The sequence below is a fragment of the Stenella coeruleoalba genome (assembly GCF_951394435.1).
Source record: "Stenella coeruleoalba genome assembly, chromosome: 7".
Lineage (NCBI taxonomy): Eukaryota > Metazoa > Chordata > Mammalia > Artiodactyla > Delphinidae > Stenella > Stenella coeruleoalba.
The window spans coordinates 121,030,670-121,051,658 of record NC_137153.1 but is presented as its reverse complement, the minus strand read 5'-3'; the positions used below and the strand labels follow the sequence as shown (position 1 = coordinate 121,051,658).

Here is a 20,989-nt window from a genome sequence, read left to right as displayed (position 1 = left end):
GTGACCTCTTTTGTCCAGCTCCTCTGTCCAGGGGAAATCTCTCTATTGCATCTTAGCACAGAAAAGATCAGTGCATTTTTGGCATATGAAGTTTGATATCAATAGTCTTACTAGTAGCAATTACCTTTATGTTCCTGAAAGCTGGTCATGAGGGTCATGGGGCTGCATTTGTAAAAGAGGGCAGAATTTGATCTGCAAGCAACTAAATTAAGTTTTTATATCAATGTTTATTAGACTAAGGGACAGCAAGTTTCCGTTTCCTGTCCTTTGTGGAGTTTGGGTGTTGGCTGAAGATGCAAAGCTAACTGGCAGGTGCCTCTGCCGCGTCCCTACCTAGTTTCCAGAAGTTTAAAGGAGCCGTGATGACGTGTGCAGGGCCCCCAGGTGTCATGAGGCCTGTGAGGCAGACACCTTAGGTCCCGGCCCTGCGTCACCGCCTGAGCCGCCCGGGTCCCCAGCCCACGCGCATCGGTCAGGAAAGACTCAGACAGGAGTGTGCACTGGTTTACGGCTTTATTGCTGAAGGAGGAACGCCCCCGAGCAGGAGACCCCAGGCGGGGCCCGGAGGGGCCTGGGTCCCAAGAGGGGTGACCTTGGTCCTGGTGCCTCCTGAGCCTGCTGGTGGGGGAGGTGGGGGTGACGTCATCTGTCCCCAGAGGGGCCAAGGCTCCCGGGCCCTGAAATGGACACGGGGCTCTCCTGTGATTCCTGGGGAACCTGCTGGACCCTCGCCAGCGCCCCCTCCCCGGGCTGGGCCTGGGGGTGCAGGACGGCCCCTCCTCGGGAGAGGGACCCCCCGCCTCTCCCCTCAGGTGGAGTGTCTGTCACCGGTGCCCGCTTCCGGGGCCTCCACCTTGGCCCTCGGCCCTGCGCAGAGGGAGCAGGGGGAGGTCAGCATGCGAGTGAGGCCAGGACACAGGAAACGACCTCCCCAAAGGCCACCCCTCGAGAGTGGGCACGCGGCCAGCGGCTCTGCAGTCTCCAGGAGAGACCCCAGCTTCCAGCCATTCCCCCAGGGGGACCCCAGGGCCTGATGGGGGAGCCCGGGCCCCACCAAGACCCCCACCCTTTGCACGTGCCCAGGATGTGGGGCAGGGGGGTTACGTTACCTCCAGGGCGCCGGCGGGAGCTCACCTAGACGCGGCACTGCTCTGTGGGGGAGGGAGAGCCGTGCGGGAGGGTCAGGACGGGACTGGGCGCCCCAGGGACAGAGGGGCCTGGCAGGGGGTGGGGAGGCAGGGGCCCACCTCGGGGCGCTGCACCTCCACCCCCTTCCTCCCGGGAGCCCTGGGGAGAATGGGGCTCACCACGGGAGGAAGTCTTCCCCGGGGCTGGTGGCTTTCTGCCCGGGGAGCCGGGGCGGGGCCTGGGAGCTCACCTTCCAGCTGGGTCGGGCTGAAGGAGAGCCGGATGTGCATGGGCAGGGGCTTGATGGCTTTGTTGAATTTCTCCATGACCCCGTCGTCCACTTGCAGGGTCCTGGCTGTGGGGGAGGGGTCAGTCCCTGGGGGCACCCCGCCCCCCCCCCCAGAGCTCGGGGACGCCGAGGGCCCTGCCCCCCCCCCACAGGGTGGTCTGCAGGGCTCAGCGCCCCCGCCCTCCGGGGCCCCTGCCCTCCCCGCTCGGCCCATTCCCCTCGTCGTCCTCCCGGTGCACTGCAGTGGGGGTCTGCACGGCACCCCCCTCCGGACGTCTGGGTCTCCTGCTGCCCTCCCCGCCCCACCCCGGGGCTGGCTGACTTATGACCAGGAGCCTGCACTGCCTGATGCCCACGGCCACTTCCCTGGGGACACACAGTGGCACATGTCTGTGACAATAAAGATGTCACCTGACATTTGTTTTCAGGACGTTATAGTAGAAAGATGTCTCTGTGACTGAATTCTTATTTGGTGAAGTAATTGAAACTCCTGGGTAACAAAGCCTGTTGGATTCATAGTGACCCGCTGGCTCCATTGCGATGGTCACACCAGTCACAGCGCTTGCAGTCCGCCTGCCCCTCAGCCCGCGGTCTGTCCCTCGTCCCCAACCACCCCCCGGCCCACAGGAGACCAGGCCACAGGATGCGACCCTCTCCCGATGACCCCTCACCCCTCCTCCTCTTCCTCAGGTGTCAGGCTCCCCCGTTCCCACGCGCTCTCCGCAGTGAGGACCACACCGCGGGTCTCCCCGGGAGGCAGGGCTTGGGCGCATACCCAGGTACTGGCAGGTCAGGCTGCGCTCGGGGTCAGCCGTGTTTTCCATGCAGAAGAGCAGGTAGTTTGTGTAGTCGGAGTCCAACACGAAGATCTTATTCTCATTCAGGACTGGAAGGGAGACCAAGACAGGGCAGAAGTAAGTTCCAGCGGGGGCAGTGCTGGCCAGCTCCTCTGGTCACCACCCGGCAAGGACTGGGCCGGGAGTGCGTCCTGCACTCCCCGCACGCCAACGTGCCGCAGGCCCTTCCCCAGAGCCGTCCCCAGGCCCATCAACCACGGATGTGCCAGAGACATTCCACCGCCTCCTGGACTCAGGAACACGCAGCGCTCAATCCAAGATGCCCCCCGGGAGCCAGAGTGGTCAAGAAATGCACATATATACAATGGAATATTACTCAGCCATGAAAAGGAACGAAACTGAGCTACTTGTAATGAGGTGAATGGACCTAGAGTCTGTCATACAGAGTGAAGTAAGTCAGAAAGAGAAAGACAAATACCGTCTGCTAACACATATATATGGAATTTAAGAAAAAAAATGTCATGAAGAACCTAGGGGTAAGAGGAATAAAGACACAGACCTACTAGAGAATGGGCTTGAGGATATGGGGAGGGGGAAGGGTAAGCTGTGACAAAACGAGAGAGAGGCATGGACATATATACACTACCAGACGTAAGGTAGATAGCTAGTGGGAAGCAGCCGCATAGCACAGGGAGATCAGCTCGGTGCTTTGTGACCGCCTAGAGGGGTGGGACAGGGAGGGTGGGAGGGAGGAAGACGCAAGAGGGAAGAGATATGGGGATATATGTATATGCATAACTGATTCACTTTGTTATAAAGCAGAAACTAACACACCATTGTAAAGCAATTATACTCCAATAAAGATGTAAAAAAAATGAAAGAAAGAAATAGGGTTGTCACGCCGACCTCAGGTGAGACTGGGCACCGCCGAGCGAGGGAGGAGGGGAACGTCCCAAGAACGGTTACATTGCGGGGCAGCCCTGAGCCGTGGGAACTGGGGCGGCAGGAGTGAGGGTTGCCTTGACAGAGGCCAGCGGGCGGCAGCGGCTGCACCGCAGGGTCAGGTAGCTTCAGGGGCAACGCCAGCATCCTGACCCAGTGCGGGCAGGTGGCTCTGGAGCCCCTGGGGCAGGCGCCCTGGCAGTGGTCAGTTCTTGTCTGGCACAGACAAGAGTGAGTGAGTCAGAGTGAGTCCCAAGGTGGCCCAGGCGCCCAGCGGGAGTGGCCCTGGTGGAAGCCCCCCTGCCCCCCATGGTGCTTTCTCATCTTGGATTTAGTGAGGAATGAGTGAACCAGTGGATGAGGGAAGGAACCCGTCTCGTGGAGATGGAGGAACCCATGTGGTGGGCTGGGGGCCGTGGGGCATCCTGACCGCTGACAGTGGCTCTGAGCTCCGCCTGGACGGGCACAGATGCTTCCTGAGCTCAGCCTGAGGGGCCCGAGCTCCCGGCAGAGAGAGCTTGGAGAGTCACCTTGGGGAGTGAGGCCAGCCTAGCAGGGGCCTGCCCACGGCCACTGGCCCCACATCACCGGGCAAGGGGGCAGGGAGGGCAGTGAAGCTGGTGTAATAAGAGCGTCACTCGTCACCCCCAGCCCCTTGGCATCCTCAGGCCTGGTGCCAGCCCCCTGCACCTGCCCAGAGCCCCCCAGGGTGGTGGGGCTCCTACCACAGACCCGACACTTACAGTTGATCTTGAACACAGCAGGGATCTCGGTTTTCTCTGCGATGATTTTCTCCTTAACACACCCGTCCTTGTCCCTGAAAGGCAGGCGTTTCCTGAGCCACGTGCACAGGCCATGCACTGTTGATCAGGCCAAACTGTGGGCCAGGGTGGAAGCTGGCCCCGGGAGGGGCCCGAGCCGGGGGGGCATTGGAGCCCAGCTGGTCACCCAGGCCTTGGCTGCGCTCACAGTAACCTCTAGGGCCACGGGTGACCAGGTTGGACAGGCCACAAGAGGTCAGACGGAGTGAGGGAGAAAAGGGCCGGGAGCGGCCAGGCCCCGCGGTCCGGGGCAACGACCTGCACCTGCAGGCAATCCTGGGGTTCGGGTCCCCAACTCTGCACCCCACCCCCGCTCCGAGGGCAGATGGGGCTCTCCCCCCTCTGCTTTGTCTCTGTGACATCCCGTTCATCTGAGATATCGAAGTGTTCAGACCAGAAAAGATGCAAAACGTCTCCCCGTTGCTCAAGTACATTCGTAACCCTAACCCAACACAGAATTAAAGCAGCTGCCTGAATGCACACGTCCTTCCTACGCGTTTCCACTTTAGTGGACTTTATCTCCCTTTCCAAGTCAACTAAGATGATGTTTTATGTTCATTTATTTTATTATGTTCCGAAGCATCAAATTAATAAAAGTTAAAAAAAAAAAAAGCCCTGGGTGGGGCTCCGAGGGCCCCATTGCCCGTCCCTGGGGCCCTGGTCCCGCCCAGAGTGCAGCCGGGCCCCACCAGGAGCCCTGACCGCCGCCCGCCCCCTGCTGGCCTGCAGCCCCGGCGGGGTGTGGGGACCACGCGCACCTTTTCTGCAGGAAGATCTCCAGGTCGCCCTGGGGCGTGGGCCTCAGCTCCTCCACGTTCACTCTCAGGGGGGCGCTCTCGGTGTCCAGCAAGGAGATGTCGCTGGCCGCCATGGCCACGGAGTGCCACGTCCCTGCCACCTGGGGAGCGGGCTTGATCGGCACTCCGGGGGGGCGGGAAGGGGACCCCGTCCCCACGGTGGGCTCTCTGTCCCACCCCGACCTGAGGCAGCCCTGAGACACCCCCTCCTCGGCACCCTGAGGAATGTTCTCCCTAAACTCACTCTGAGCCCCAAGAAGGACCCGGAGGAGCCCATCACACAAGTGGGAATGTTTGGACCTTGGGGAGACGTGGCTGGAGGTGGGGAAAGGTTGGGGGGCAGAGAGGCCCTATTAGGGGCTTAACTGTGTCCCTTTAACCCCCAGAGCCTCAGAACATAACTCTTTGGAGACAGGGTCTTTAACGAGATGACAAAGGTAAGATGAGGCCATTAGGGTGGGCCCTGATCCAGTGGGACTGATGACCTCATAAGGAGAGGAAATTGGACACAGGGATGACCAGGTAAAGACACAGGGAGAAGACAGCCGTCTACACGCCCAGGAGAGCGGCCTCAGGAGAAACCAGCCCTGCCGACACCCTGATCTCAGACTTCCAGCCTCCAGGATGCGAGACGATAACCGTGTTGTTTAAGCGGCCCTGTCGGGGGTATTTGTTAGGGCGGCCCTAGCAGGGTAACGCGCACCCCAGACATCACAGCCTCCTCTGTCTCCCCTTGGCCTCTGAGACCCCTGCCCGCCCTGCAGCTCACCACCCACCCGGCCCCCCTCGAACCCTTTGGATGTCCAGGTCCTCCATGGTCCGGATGACGCTGACAGCCTGGGCGCCACACGTGAGGGCCAGGCCCAGGGCGAGCAGCAGGCACATCATGGCTGCAGGCTTGGTGGCTCTTCTGGGCTCTGGAGGGAGACGAAGGCCGAGGCACTGGGCTCGGGGTCTTATATAGGAGGAGGGCCAGCGGCCAGCCTGTGCTGGGCTCCCCGCCACGCAGTTCCCCGAATCCCCTGTGACTCACCCTCAGGCCCTCGGGTGGCTTCCTCAGCTGGGACAATAGGAGGCCTTCTTCCCTCCGAGGCCAAGCAGGAAGGTCCCCTGCGTCCCCGGGACTGGACGTCTCCTGCTTGGCCCCAGAGAGGAAGGGTCTGGAGTGCGAGTCCAGGCTGGCCGCCAGCGTCAGGAACACTTCCTGGGTCGGGCTCTTGGACAAGGACAGGTCAGAGCCAGCACTGAGGACAGCTGTGTCCTGGAGGGCGGGTCCATGGGTTGGCCGGGGTCTGGAGAGGCCCATGCCAGGAAGGACCCAGGGACGTGAGCCAGGGGGTGGCCGTCTGCCCCGAACAAGGGGGTCCCGTCACCCGCACCCGTCACCCCTCTCTTGTGGGCTGCCCTTCCTGGGGGCTCCACTAGCTCCCGGGGCCTCCCACCCGGTCCTGCTGAGCGAGGCCTCCCGAAAGGCTATGGTCCCGCTGGGTTCCTCCTGCTTCTGGTACACTCTCCTGTCTCGGGCATCGGCTCCTCCAAACCCCACGGACGTGGCCTTGGGCGAAGGGCTCTCTGCGGTCACCCCACCCCCTGTAGGCTGGGGTGAGGGTGACGTGGGGCTCAGGTGGGGCTCCAAGGATGGGCCTGGCCTGTAGTGAGAGCTCTGCAAGTGTCTGCTGCCCAGTTAGGGTGGCAATAAAGACAACAATGCTGACAGCAGCAGTCATCCGAACCCCCAGAGCCACCCAGCCGGGAAGGTGACCTGACCTTTGGGAGTGCAGCGGAGCAACACCGCGTGCTCCGTGTCTGTGAGCGTGATAGAAAGGTCCACAGTATCTGAATCTTCGATCTACCGAATCTTACGTTTTAAATCTCCCAGGGCACTTCCCTCCACACCACTCAAGGCTGAAGCAAGTCACCTTCAGCACCTTGGGAGGGACGGGGCCCTGGCGCTGGGCATGTACCTAAGTCTGGAGGGGCATCGAGCAGGACACAGAAGCATCTGTCTCGCTGAGTCCACCTTGACAACAACACCCCCGGGGGCTGTGCAGGCCCTGTGTCCCGTGCCAGGGGGGCTGCAAAGGCCATCAATTGACATTCCAAGTGATTAACCTGCTCATCTCGGGGTGGCGGGGGCGTGGACTCTGGGGTGGGGGAAAGGGGCAAGGTGGGGATATCTCCCGATGGTGGGAGACTTGGAGGGTCGGCCCCTGTGCCCCCCCCCCGACGTGTAGGGTCTTTCCAGGTGGCCACTGTCATTGTCAGCGTCTTGGGAGGCTAAGGGGTCTCCTAGACTAGCTCTGGTTTGCTATCTGGCCTCTGGTTTCTTTCCTGTAGAGACCACTGGTTACTGCGCCAGGAAAGAGCCCGTGCACTGGAGAGACTGCAGGACCCCAGGCTGCCCTCAGACTCCCCTTTCCCAGGGTGGGGGCCGTGAAAGAAGGAGGAGGCTCGGGCAGCCCCAGTCCTCGCCCTGATCTGTTTTATCTCCTTTAATTCTTGCGACAATCCTCCAAGCTCAGGGTCCCCAGTTCCCTCTGTTACGACGAGCCACAGGCAGTTATGGAGTTGAATTCTGTCGCCCCAGAACACACGTTCACCCAGAACCTCAGGATGGGACCTTATTTGGAAACAGGGTCTTTACAGGTGTAAGTAGTTCAGATGAGGCGTGCTGGAAGGGGGCTGATGTACTGTCTGGTGTCCTTGTAAGAGAAGACGAGGACACGGAGGGGACACAGGGAGAAGGCATTGAACGCGGAGGCAGAGATTGGAGCGCGGCTTCTACGAGACCAGGCTCCAAGGACTGATGCAACACCAGCAGCTGGAGAAGCGGGAAAGGGTCCTTCCTGGGAGTCTCTGGAGGGACCTCGGTCCTCCGACGCCCGAACTGTGGACTTCTGGCCTCAGACAGGACAGGGCACACTTCTGTAGTTAGAAGCCCCCCCGCTCAGGGGGTGGCCCCCTAGGACATCAGCACGGGCGGCTTGGACCCGGGGGTCAGATGCGAGAGGCCATCCCCTTCAACACAGCTCCGCTCTCAGAACTGGGTCACGCAGGGCAGAGGGAGGTCAGCCAGAGAGAAACAAGCACCGTGTTTCTCGGTGAGCTTGGGAAATCGGGATCCCACCCGCCGCGGGGCATCCGTGCTGCAGGTTCTCACGTGTTCCTCTGAATCGAGACCACAAAGCATGCCCTTCAGGGCACAACTATTCATAACTTCCAGGAACCTTCAGTTTCCATAGAATACCATCCAAAAAATAAAATTGGAAAAAAAAAAAAAGAGAGAGAGAAAAGGAAAAAAAAGCACCCACTGGCCTTGGGCAGTTGGCATTGTCCATTGTGGGAGGGAGACTGAGATCTAAGGGCTCAGCTTCCCCCAGGTCATGCGTTGCCCCAGAAAGTGGGACCTGGGAGGAGACCTGGGCCCCCACCAGCTCTCAGTCACTCCCCCTCCCACCAAAACCCCTTGCTCTTTAGAACCATGTCAGGAAGTCGGGCCTGTAACTGCAGAAGCAGGAAATCACCTATCTCAGAATGAAATCGTGGGGCCGGGCAGGGTCAGTGGGCCTTCACACAGCTGAGGATGCCATGCTGCTCGGGGTCTCAACCTCAGCACCGGGAAGCCAGTCTGAGTTTCGCTGCTCACGACCGTGGTGGCCGGCACCAGGTGCCCCCACGCATGTCCAATAAAATGGACAGCCTACAAGAAATGGACAAATTCCTTGAAATGTACAGTCTCCCAAGACTGAACCAGGAAGAAATAGAAAATAGGAACAGACCAATTACCAGTAATGAAATTAAATCAGTAGTTTAAAAAACTCCCACAAACAGAAGTCCAGGACCAGATGGCTTCACAGGTGAATTCTACCAAACATTTAAAGAGTTAACACCTATCCCTCTCAAACTATTCCAAAAAATTGAAGAGGAGGAAACACTTCTGAACTCATTCCATGAGGCCAGCATCACCCTGATAACAAAACCAGGCAAAAACACTACCAAAAAAGAAAATTATAGGTCAATATCACCAATGGACGTAGACGTAAAAATCCTCAACAAAATATTAGCAAGGTGAATTCAACAGTACATTAAAAAGACCATACACCATGATCAAGTGGGATTTATCCCGGGGATGCAAATATATCTGCAAGTCAATCAATGTGATACACCACATTAACAAAGTGAAGAAGAAAAACCATATGATCATCTCAATAGATGCAGAAAAAGCTTTCAACAAAACTCAACATACTTTTATGCTAAAAACTCTCAACAAAGTGTGTATAGAGGGAACAAACCTCAACATAATAAAGGCCACATAGGACGAGCCCACAGCCAACATCATTCTCAATGATGAAAAGCTGAAAGCATTTCCTCTAAAATCAGAAACAAGATAAGGATGTCCACTGTCACCACCTTTATTCAACATAGTACTGGGAGTCCTAGCCACAGCCCTCAGATGAGAAAAAGAAATAAATCTGAATGGGAAAGGAAGAAGTAAAACTGTCACTGTTTGCAATTGACATGATACTATATAGAGAAAATCCTTAGGATGACACCAAAAAGCTAATAAATGAATTCAGTAAAGCGGCAGGATACAAAATTAATACACAGAAATCTGTTGCTTTTCTATACACTAACAATGAACTATCAGAAAGAGGAATTACAGAAACAGTCCCATTTACAATTGCATCAGAAAGAATAAAATGCCTAGGAATAAATCTAACCAAGGAGGTAAAAGACGTGTACTCAGAAAACTCTAAGACACTGATGAAAGAAATTGAAGATGACACAGAGAGAAAGATATACCATGCTCATGGATTGGAAGAATTAATATTGTTAAAAAGACCATACAACCCAAGGCAAGTTACAGATTTAATGCAATCCCTATCAAAATACTAATGGCATTTTTCACAGAACTAGAACAAATAATTCTAACAATTGTATGGAGACACAAAAGACCCGAATAGCCAAACACAGTCTTGAGAAAGAAGAACAGAACTGGAGGTATCATGCTCTATGACCTCAGACTATAGTACAAAGCTACGGTCATCAAAACAGTATGGTACTTGCACAAAAACAGACACAGGGGTAAATGGAACAGAACAGAGATCCCAGAAATAAACCCAACTAATATGGTCAATTAATCTACAACAAAAGAGGCAAGAATATATAATGGAGAAAAGACAGCCTCTTCAGTAAATGGTGTTAGAAAAACTGGACCACTACATGCAAAAGAATCAAACTGGACCACTTTGTAACACCGTGTACAAAAATAAACTCAAAATGGATTAAAAACTTAAATGTAAAACCTGAAACTAAAACTCCTAGAAGAAAACATAGGCAGTACAGTCCTCTTAAGGAAATTTGAGACGACTTGAAGAACTGATAAGAATTTAAAAAGAGGGAACAAAATGAGCAAAGCTAGAGATGGAAAAATATAATCAATATTTAAGAAACATGAAATTGGGCTTCCCTGGTGGCGCAGTGTTTGGGAGTCTGCCTGCCGATGCAGGGGACACGGGTTTGTGCCCCGGTCCAGGAAGATCCCACATGCCGCGGAGCGGCTGGGCCCGTGAGCCATGGCCGCTGGGCCTGCGCATCCGGAGCCTGTGCTCTGCAATGGGAGAGGCCACAGTGGTGAGAGGCCCGCGTACCACCAAAAAAAAAAAAAAAAAAAGAAATTATCCTGTATAAGTTTTGTGTAGATTAGGAGTGAATAACTTAAAATTTTAACTAGGTTTACATTTTTGGAAATCCGGAAAAGTCAGATAAACATTTTACTAGACAATTAGGAGCCATTGAAGATTTTTGAGAAGATTATTTTAGTAAAGATATTTAAGACACACTAGGTGAAATACTAGCACAATCGGGAATTAAGAGGCCACTGCTGTTGTCTCTCTGGGTCTGCTTCCAGCATTAGTGTGTGTGAGGACAGTTTGGAGCTAACAAGCCATTACCGGGCCCACCCCTGAGCCTGAGATTCGGTTCATAAGTGGTGGGGCTCAAGGTCTCTATTCATGACAGGTCCCCAGGTGGTTCTGTGCATGTTAAAGTCTGAGCATCTAAGGGACAGGTGAGAGCCTGGCCTTGAGTGTGGCAGAAGAAATGGCTAAGAGGGCACAGATGAGACAGGTGTGGTCCCCTGGCTGCGAAACCTGAGTACTTATAGATGACTCTGTTCTGAGGCTCGCTTAGTGGAAGCATAAAAAAAAAAACAAAAAAACCCCGACTTTCCTGGGCGACTCTGCTACTTCTCAGAATGGCCTCTTGAAGCTCACCAAAACTTAAGTGGCTAGTGGCATACAGTTTGTGGTTGGATCTAACAAGTTGGGACTAGATTGAGAGACTTAGAGAGTCATCAGTTCTCTTAATCTCCTAACTTCTTCAAAGCGTGGAGGGGCTGCTGAGAGAAATAACAGAAAGAGGGGGATGAGAGAGAGCTCACGACTCTGACCTAGATCAACTCTATCCCATCCCCCTCTTTTTGTTATTTCTCTCCACACCCCAGCAGGGTCCGTGTTTGTGGAATGAATAGGCACGTGAGTGAGTGAGTAAAGAGGAAGCACGATGGAGTTTTGATGAGGGTTGTTTACAGGACTGTAGTTCAAATAGCAACAGGAAAAGTACTATCAACAATGTCCCGTGGGGAAGGGTCAAAAACCCTCAGTGTCCTAATGTAACCAAGCAGGACCCTATGGGGCCTTCCCGGAACAGACTCCCCCCACATCCCCCATGTCCTCCACTTGCCTCTTGTTTGTAGAAAAAGTTTAGCCTCCTAGGCCTTCCCAGAGTTCCAAAGAGTACATTTAATCAGAGAAGTGAGAAACTACAGAAAGAAAGGAAAACAGTCAAACAAGTCAAAATTATACTAGTTTAGCCATTAAACAAAACCAAGGACCTTTAGTTCCTCCTCAAGGGCTGTAGATAATATTCTGAGCCATGTCCTTTGAGCTGTTTTGCAGGTACTGAAACCTCCACCAGGTGGAAGAAGTTAACTGTACGCTGCCCCAAAGCACATAGACCCCAGGCCAGTCGGAACCAGAAGGTTGATGTCGTTGACTCCTGATGACCTCACCACCAACCAATCAGAAGAATGTTCACCAGCCGATCACACACCCCACAGCCCCCCTCCCTCACCCTGTCTTTAAAAATCTTTCCCTGAAAGACTTTGGGGAGCTCTGGCCTTTTAAGCACTGGCTACCTGGACTCCTTGCTTGGCACCTGCAATAAACACCACCCCTTCCTTCATCACACACCAGTGTCAGGAGATAGGATTTACTGCACGTGGACGCTCGGACCTCAGTTTGGTTTGGTCACACTAATAACAAAGATTTTTAAAGATCGCAAAATACTCTTTCAGGAAGTCTCTCTGACTTTCTACCGCAACTGGAAACAGAGGTGAGCCCAAGGCCACAACCTCTCGGTCTCCCTTGCGGGGTCTTTGCCTCTATCCCTAGAGACACTTCCCCTCGGGATTATGACTCAGCAGTGGCCAACAGCAGGAAGGGAATTTCAGGTGAGACAGTCCCGATGAAAGGTCTATTCAGAGTCTCTTTGGGGAAGCACACGTTTCTTATACCAGATTCTCCTCCTTCTCCTTGGAAAATTCAGCAAAAGGTAACATGAAGCTCAGAAGACAGGCTTGAGGAAAACATTGGTGCCACAGAGCAAGGAATGTGGTTGTGAACCAACTCTGCGTGACCAGCATTTACCAATACCCCCCACGTCACAGAAAGCCTCGTGTGCTGCTAAGAAGATGGCTGGCTGAACAGTGTGTTAAATTCTGGAAAACAATTAATTTCTAAGCCATTTACCAGAGCAAAATTGTTTAAAATTAACAGTTATTAAAATTATAATTATTTGAATAATTATGGAGCATTTTTATAGCAGTGGGAATACCTTTAGTTTAATAGCTCCTGAGCCAGTCCCTTCTGTGGAAACAACCAAAGGCTAGTACTAAAGAACACAGCACTACTTTAATTGACATCTGTATGGCATTATTTCTAATATGGTTGACCTGAGCTCTATCACTTGGGAGATAAATACATCTCATATGAGTCTGACCAGTTGGTGTTTAAAAAAGAAAAAAGACAGGAGAGGACAAGAAAGCTTAACCTACAGCATAAGTGGAAAATGTACCCCAGAACATAGGGAGAAAACCAAATCCAGTGCTGGATAGCAATCTCTCGTGACTAATTGTTTTTTCCCCCGCAAGGTAAGGGTCATCTGACATTATAAAACATACTGATGCAATGTACAACCTCAATCGGTTAAAGAAAAACTATTTGGTCACCTCAATGCAGAAAACACGTTGGTTAGAGTTTAACAGCAATTCCTGGTTAAAACCAAGCCAAAACAAAACCTTTTATCTAAATAGAAACAGAAGGGACTTTCTTTAACCTCATGAAGTATATACAACCAACATTGCCAGCAAAAATCATTCTTAAAAGTGCGACCATCTTTGTTCCTTTTTACACAAATTTTTTTCTCTGTTACTGGTTTCGATTAATTTGTTCTCTGTGCCCTGGAGTCGTTTTCTTCCTGCTTTTCATGGTTGATATTAGTTGAGCTTCTTTAATCTGTATATTTATAGTTTTCATCTAATTTTGAGAATTTGGGGCCACTGTTTCTCCAAATAATTTTTCTGTCCTCCTCGTCCCCTGTAATGTCTCTCTCTGTAGTGATTCTCTTTGCTTGGAACTATGCTTTATTGGTTATTAAAATAGCCACTCCTGCTTTCTTTTCATTAACGTTAGCCTGATACATCTTTTTGCATCCTTTCACTCTCAACCTGCCTACGGTTTTGAATTGGGGGTCTCCACTCCACTGCCGAGCCCATCCAGAAATTAAACTTTTAATTTCTTTAATGGTAGGTTGCAGTTTTTGGTGAGATTTTCTGTTTTCACTTGTTTCAAGTGTGTTCGGAATCACTTGTTGAAGCATGTTTACAAAGGCTGCTTTCAAATCCCTAGCAGATAATGTCGACAACTGATTCGTCTTGCTTTTGGTGTCATTGTATTGTCTTTTCTCACCCAGGTTGTGATTTTCCTGGTGTTTGGTATGACAGGTGATTTTTGATTGTATCCTTGACATTGTACCTGTTATGATAGGAGACCCTGGGTGTTACTTGACGTTGTTTTTTTTAGTCACAGTAAGCAGTCTCCCTCCTACTATCCTGGCCTATTCTTGTGGACTGTGGTTCCAGTTTAATGTTCAAAGCCTTTGTGGCTCCATGTTGACCCCCACAAAGGGGTGTCTGGTGCTACCTGGGCCCCCACTGTCCCTGCTCGTGCTGCCTGAAGGGAGGAGGGTTTCTTCAGGCCTGGCCGCCAGCGTTTCCCAGTGGGGAGGACCATCTCAGGCCTGCTCTCCTGTGGGAAAGGGAGTGCAACCCATGGCTAATCATTGCTGGAGGGGCCCCGGTTGGGTTCCCTTGCCGCAGGTGCTGGGCTCGCCTGGTGTCGTCAGAGGGACTCCCATTTGATCCAGGCGGGGAATGTCCCAGCTTGGCTGCCTTCCTGGCTGGGTCAGGAAACACCAGGCCGGGTCACCTTATTTGCTTGAGTCGGGGGAACGTGACACCTTGCGCTGTGCCCTCCCCCAACCCCAGGGCCCCAAACCAGTTGGCCTTCCTTTTGCCGCTTTTCAGATTTCGTTTGTGTAATTTCCAGGCTGTATAATTGTGCTTAGCAGGGAGGAGCAGGGGGAGATGGGCTCACACCATCTTGTCCACATTGGAAGTCCAGCCGCCGCGGTTTTTTGGGGAAGTTTTCTATTAAACTCTGCCACAGTTGGCTTTGCTCGCTTTCAATTGACTATGTTAGTGGCAGGAAGAACCCACCGGGGGGCTGTCACACCGTCTCGGGCTGGCCCTGACGTCCGAGGAGACTGAGGCCCTGGCGGGTGGTGGCGATGGTGGGGAAGGTCAGGTGTCAGGACTGGGGCGGCGGTGGTCGCTGCGCACTTCCTGCGCGTGGACCCTGCTCTGGTGCAGGAGAGCTGTCTTCTCCTTCCATCCTCACCCACGCCTCCCTGGGGTCGCTCCTTCCGCACTCTCCACTTTACAGGTAGGGAACGGATGCAGAGAGGTGACAGCAGGGCGTCGTCAGGCTGGCCTGCAGCCTGTGCTCTTGACCAGCGCACAGCCAGGATGACCGCTGCCCTCGGCAGTCACAGAAACGGGCTCACAGCCTTGTCACCACCCTGTGGCCAGGCCCTGCCCTGCCGTCCTGTCCATCCTTTTCGTCTGTGGAGCCAGACCTGGGAGCTTTCCCATCGGAGGGGTTCGGTGTCAGGTTAGAGCTGGAGCGTGGAGCCGATGGCCAGGGGCCCGGTTCAGCTTTGCCCCTGAACTGGTGTAGGGACTGGGGGTTCCGTGGCTGTGCAGCCACGTCAGCACCGTGCAGGGCCTTAGGAAGCTGAAATGCCTGAATGTTGTTGCCCCCATTTCTCTCTTGGCAGGGGCGGGGCTCAGCCCTGCCGCGGGTCCCGTCAGGGGGTGACCCTGAGCTCTAACGGGGGGGGGGGGGTGGCCTTGCTCTTTGATGCTGGTCCCTGTGGATCCGCCCACCCACAGAGCAGCCTGAGGCCCCCACCCACCCTGGAGCTCTGACACACCCCCACCTCCAGGGAGGGCAGGAGGTACCAAGACATTTCTTTTTCAAGAAATTTAAATGAAAATGTATGATTTTCAGGGTGAGCTGTCCCACCAGCAAACAGGGTTTCCGCAGCCCTACGACGACAGAGGTGGGATGAATAGTAAAGGGAAATTGTGTCCAACACCGCCTGACACAGACAAGGCGTCCCGCTGGGGCCCCGCTGGGCTCAGGGCTGGGTCTGGAGGAGGTACCAGCTTTCCCATCCCTGCGTCACCGCCTGAGCCGCCCGGGTCCCCAGCCCACGCGCATCGGCCAGGAAAGACTCAGACAGGAGTGCGCACTGGTTCATGCCTTTATTGCTGAAGGAGGAACGCCCCCGAGCAGGAGACCCCAGGCGGGGCCCGGAGGGGCCTGGGTCCCAAGAGGGGTGACCTTGGTCCTGGTGCCTCCTGACCGTGCTGGTGGGGGAGGTGGGGGTGACGTCATCTGTCCCCAGAGGGGCCAAGGCTCCCGGGCCCTGAAATGGACACGGGGCTCTCCTGTGATTCCTGGGGAACCTGCTGGACCCTCGCCAGCGCCCCCTCCCCGGGCTGGGCCTGGGGGTGCAGGACGGCCCCTCCTCGGGAGAGGGACCCCCACCTCCCCCCTCAGGTGGAGTGTCTGTCACCGGTGCCCGCTTCCGGGGCCTCCACCTTGGCCCTCGGCCCTGCCCAGAGGGAGCAGGGGGAGGTCAGCAAGCGAGTGAGGCCAGGACACAGGAAACGACCTCCCCAAAGGCCACCCCTCAAGAGTGGGCACGCGGCCAGCGGCTCGGCAGTCGCCAGGAGAGACCCCAGCTTCCAGCCATTCCCGCAGGGGGAACCCAGGGCCTGATGGGGGAGCCCGGGCCCCACCAAGACCCCCACCCTGTGCACATGCCCAGGATGTGGGGCAGGGGGGTTACGTTACCCCCAGGGCGCCGGCAGGAGCTCACCTAGACGCGGCACTGCTCTGTGGGGGAGGGAGAGCCGTGCGGAAGGGTCAGGACGGGACTGGACGCCCCGGGGACAGAGGGGTCTGGCAGGGGGTGGGGAGGGGGCCCACCTCGGGGGCGCTGCGCCCTCACCCCCTTCCTCCCGGCAGCCGTGGGGAGAATGGGGGTCCAGCAAGGGGGGAAGATGCTCCCCTGATTCTCACCCTGGGCAGGGCTAAGTTCACCCTTCCTCTGGCTCAGGTCCAGGTTGATCCGCATGTGCTCGGGCAGAGACTCCAGGACTCTTTCGAATTTCTGCAAGACCTCGTTGTCCACTTGCAGGGTCCTGGCTGTGGGGGAGGGGTCAGTCCCTGGGGGCATCCCCGCTCCCCCCGCCCCCCGAGAGCTCGGGGACCCTGAGGCCCCCCCCCGCCCAGGAGCGAGCGCAGGAAGGAGGCACGGATGCGCTGGGATCTGTAGAGCTTGGTCTAGCCCTGCTTCCCAGGGTGGTCTGCAGAGCCCCGCCCCCTGCCCTCCAGGGCCCCGCCCCCTGCCCCCCCCCCCCGGCCCATCCCCCTCCTCCTCCTCCCGGGGCAGCGCTGGGGGTCTGCACGGTCACAGAGGAGAGGCACCCGCCTCGCCCCTATCCTGGTCTCCCCCAGTCCCCCTGGGCTGACTGACTTGACCAGGAGCCTCCACTGCCCGCCATGGCCACCTTGGGAGCATCGCCCGTATATTTACTTTGGTCAGAAAATCTCCCTTTAAAGCTGGTTGCATAACTGAAAGTGCTCTGAAGTCGTTAAGAATCTCCTCCTATAAGACTGTTGATGAATATTAGCTACTTGTACCAGCTGGTCGGTGAGGCCCCTCCATGCAGGGAGAAACCCCGGAGCCTCCTGTGTCAGTCCCGCTGGCCTGTCCCGGACCTTGTCCCAAGCATCTCCTGCCCTGCACGTCACCCCACATCTGGCGGCCAGTGTCGGGCGCCACGGCTGGGACCTTCGCTAGCATGACCTGTAGGGGCCAGCGAGGCAGCCCCTCTCCCCCTCCTCCCACCAGGGGCCAGGAAGGTGCGGGGGAGTCTTGAGCGTCCCTTATTCACAGCTTGACCAAAGGCCACGTCTCTGACGAGGAGTGGCCCCTCTGGACACGCCCCACGGGGTCAGCCACGTACACAGGAACTGGCACATCGCGCCGTGCTCATCGGTGGGCGTGGGGGCCTCCATGCAGAAGATCATGTAGGTGGTGTAGTCTGTGTCCAGCACGGAAATCTTTCTTTCCCCATGATCTGGAAAAGGGGCCGAAATGGAGCCTGAAATCTTGTCTGAGTCCCTCCACCATGTCCGTCGGGGCACCCGGATCATCACCTGGGAGCGCTCTTTCCCACGGCAGCCACTGGGCTCGGAATATCTGCTCCCGGACACCGAGGGGACGCCCTCCCTACTGGGTGCCAGAAACCCACCACCGGCAGCACAAGTTTTATGGACCCCCAGTGGGGACTCTCCGAGCCGCACCGTCTGGGCGAGACCAGCCCGTCCGCACTCAGGCCGAGACTGGAAACAGCTCTTAAATGTTGATGCTACAGTGAAGCCGCTGTCCATGCCTACTGCCCGCTTGGCCAAACTCTGCTCCCCTATGTCCTGGACGTGGCATTAATTCAGTCACTTATTCATCCACACCCCCAGGCACTAAATCCCAGCTAGCCCCCCTCGATGGGGCAGGCTCCCAGGTCTGTGAGCGATCAAAAAGATGCCAGGATTGGAGCCCCACTGGAGTCTGGGGTTATACGCGACACCAAAGAGTGGAAGAAAGAAGGGACGATATTTCAAGAGGAAGGGCAGCGACGCCTCTGTCCTTCGGGGGGAGAACGTGGAGACCCCGCACCCTCGGGGCCCTTGTCCTGGCTGGATTTACATGATGGTGATGGAGGGAAGGCTCTTTGGAAAGTCCTGCCGATTTCCCAGGTAGACCTGAGGCCCTGCAGGTGAGGAATGAGAACCTCGGGCGTGGGGCTAGGTGGCTCCCCGCCCCCATCTGCTGCTGGGCCCAGATGTGGCAGGATGAGACTGTCCCCACCCCACCTACTGCCTCTCAGAAAGAGGACGTGACAAAAAACAGACTGTGGATTAGAGATGGGGCTGGTGGGCCCTGGGGGTGGGGCGGATCTGAGGGCCCAGGGATGTGTCCCAGGGAGGCTGCCAGGGCTGGGGTGAGGGAGGTGAGGCCTGGAATGTTCCAGAAGCAGGGTTCAGGCTGGAGAGGCAAATGCACAGTGTGCCTGCCCAAAGGTCTGGTTTGTTTGGATATTTTTAAGGAGCCCCCGAGAAACGTGTCCCCCCCCAACCCACCCCCGGGTGCACAGGACACATACCCGCTTCCTTCCATCTACACCAAGCAGGGGGTGCAGAAGGGGCAGGAAAGCATGGGGATCCCAGGCCTTGTCCCCCTGAGAGTACCTTCCACAGGGTGGGAGAAGCAGGGCCTGGTGCACAGGACGAGGCCACACACTCAAGCCCGACTCCTGCTGCCCAGATGGCGGGATGGCGAGCGTCTCAGAGCGTCGGGTGACGCCCCGCATGTGCTGGGGTTACCCCAAGGGAGCATGGGGCCCGGGCTGGGGGCACTCACCGTCGACCTTGAATACAGCAGGGTCCTCGGTCTTCTGAGCCAGGATGGTCTTCTCAACACACTTTTGGTTTTCCCTGAAAAGCCAGATGGTGGTGGGGGTCATTCACAAACCCTGCAGAGGGACAGGAGCTGTGCTCCGGGAAGTGTCCTCAGGGCAGGAGGACACCTGGGCCGTCCAAAGCACCGTCACCAGGTGCTGGCCTGAGTGGGAGCGGCCCTCCTTGGACCCAAGCGGGTGACTCAGGAAGTTGACAATGGGGCAGACAGAGTCAGCCAGGAACCCCACAGGGGAGCTGGCTGGTGGCCGAGGGCATGTGGCAGCTCAGAACTGACCCTGTCTGCATGGGGCTTTGGACACAGTGTTTCCAAGAATACTGGTCTCATCATGACCCAGAATTCCCCGACGCCCCGGCTCCCCCACTCTGGGGGCAGGTGGGGCTCATGGTGGAAACTGCCCAGGCCCTGAGGACCCAAGCCTGCAGCTGCCCAGTGGCTCCACACAGGCCTCTCCCCACACTGACCCCGGGGCCGCTCTGTAGCCGCCTCTTGCCCCACAGCCCCTGGGCAGGGCTCCAAGGGGACCGAGAACCTCCAAGCCCTGTTTCCCCGTCCCTGGGGCCCCGGCCCTGCCCACAGTGCAGCTGGGGCCCACCTGGAGCCCTGCCCACCGCCCACCAGTCCTGGAGCTGCCCCCGCTGGCCCGCAGCCCCGGGGAAGGGGTGGTGCCGTGTCACGGCGGGCGGGGCTCACCCACCATTTCTGCAGGATGATCTCCAGGTCGCCCTGGGGGGTGGGCCTCAGCTCCTCCACGTTCACTCTCAGGGGCCCGCTCTCGGCATCCAGGAGGGAGATGTCGCTGGCCGCCATGGCCACGGAGTGCCACGTCCCTGCCACCTGGGGAGGGACCTTGAGCTGCACTCCGGGAAGGGGACCCTAGCCCCACAGTGGGCTCTCAGTCCCGCCTCAACCGGGCCACGCCGAGTCTCCTATGTGCCCGGGTTTCTCAGGAAGTGTGATGCGCTAGGGTTCCAGGTGCACCTGGGGATCACCAGCTCTGTGATGACACCTGAGTGGGGAGTTCTTGCATATTTGGAACAACCCCCATCTCTGCCGAACCCCCAGCGCAGTCCTAAGTCAGCCCCCATCCAGGTGTGGCAACTTCGAGGACGACTCCACACCGGGAGGGAGAGGGAAACAGGAGCATCTGGGAACCAAGTGGCTGGAGAGAGACAAGTCCCTCCAACATCTGGGGGATGAAGTGGTCCCCCAATGCTATGGCCTCATTTTGACCCGTGTTAGACTTCTGCTGTCCAGGCTTTCCTGTGCCCTCGCAGCCCCTGACCCCAGCCCCCGGGGCCCACCCCCATACCTCTCTTATGTCCAGACCCTCCACTTTATTGGGAATGTGGGCAGCCTGGGCGCCACACACGAGGGCCAAGCCCAGGGCGAGCAGGAGACTCTTCATGGCTGCAGCCGTGGTGGCACTTCTGAGCTCTGGAGAGAAGGGAATTCCGAGGCAGAGGGCTTGGGGCCTTATATAGGAGGAGGCCATGCGGTTCCCCGAATGCCCTGTGACTCATCCTTGGGGCCACGAAGACACTGTCTTCCAGGACAGCCTGAGGCCCGCTTTCTGTGACAGTATCACTGACTTCCATCCGAGGCCAAGCAGGAAGGTGCCCTGTGTCCCTGGGCCTGGACAGTTCCTGCTTGGCCCCAGGCAGGAAGGGTCTAGGGTGTGGGTCCAGGCTGGCCGCCAGTGTCAGGAACACTTCCTGGGTCGGGCTCTTGGACAAGGACAGGTCAGAGCCAGCACTGAGGACAGCTGTGTCCTGGAGGGCGGGCCCGTGGGTCGGCCGGGGTCTGGAGACCCCCATGCCAGCCATGACCCAGGGACATGTGCCAGGGGGTGACCCTCTGCCCCACACCGGGGGCTCATATCACCACACTCCTGATGGGTCCCCTGCACAAGCTGTCCCCGTGTGTGTGCACCCAGTTCACACACCACCTGAGTGTGCACGCCCGGGGCTGCCGTGTGCCCCA

General features: G+C 56.5%; 2 protein-coding genes across 2 annotated transcripts; both read right to left on the bottom strand.

Moving 5' to 3' along the window:
* Positions 1 to 596: 596 nt before the first annotated feature.
* LOC307188941 (beta-lactoglobulin-like) lies at positions 597 to 5,662 on the bottom strand (the record flags this gene model as incomplete). Its single annotated transcript, XM_079926589.1, has 7 exons — positions 597 to 677; positions 1,110 to 1,151; positions 1,379 to 1,483; positions 2,193 to 2,303; positions 3,900 to 3,973; positions 4,544 to 4,875; positions 5,567 to 5,662. 6 exons carry the CDS (start codon positions 5,660 to 5,662, stop codon positions 1,135 to 1,137), a joined length of 735 nt encoding a protein of 244 aa, XP_079782715.1. The 3' UTR covers positions 597 to 677; positions 1,110 to 1,134.
* A 10,354-nt stretch (positions 5,663 to 16,016) lies between these two features.
* Positions 16,017 to 20,414, bottom strand: LOC307188940 (beta-lactoglobulin-2-like; the record flags this gene model as incomplete). The annotated part of the gene is made up of 6 exons (XM_079926588.1): positions 16,017 to 16,075; positions 16,546 to 16,671; positions 17,496 to 17,609; positions 18,950 to 19,023; positions 19,704 to 19,843; positions 20,319 to 20,414. The coding sequence occupies 6 exons, from the start codon at positions 20,412 to 20,414 to the stop codon at positions 16,017 to 16,019; spliced, it is 609 nt and encodes a 202-aa protein (XP_079782714.1).
* Positions 20,415 to 20,989: the final 575 nt, after the last annotated feature.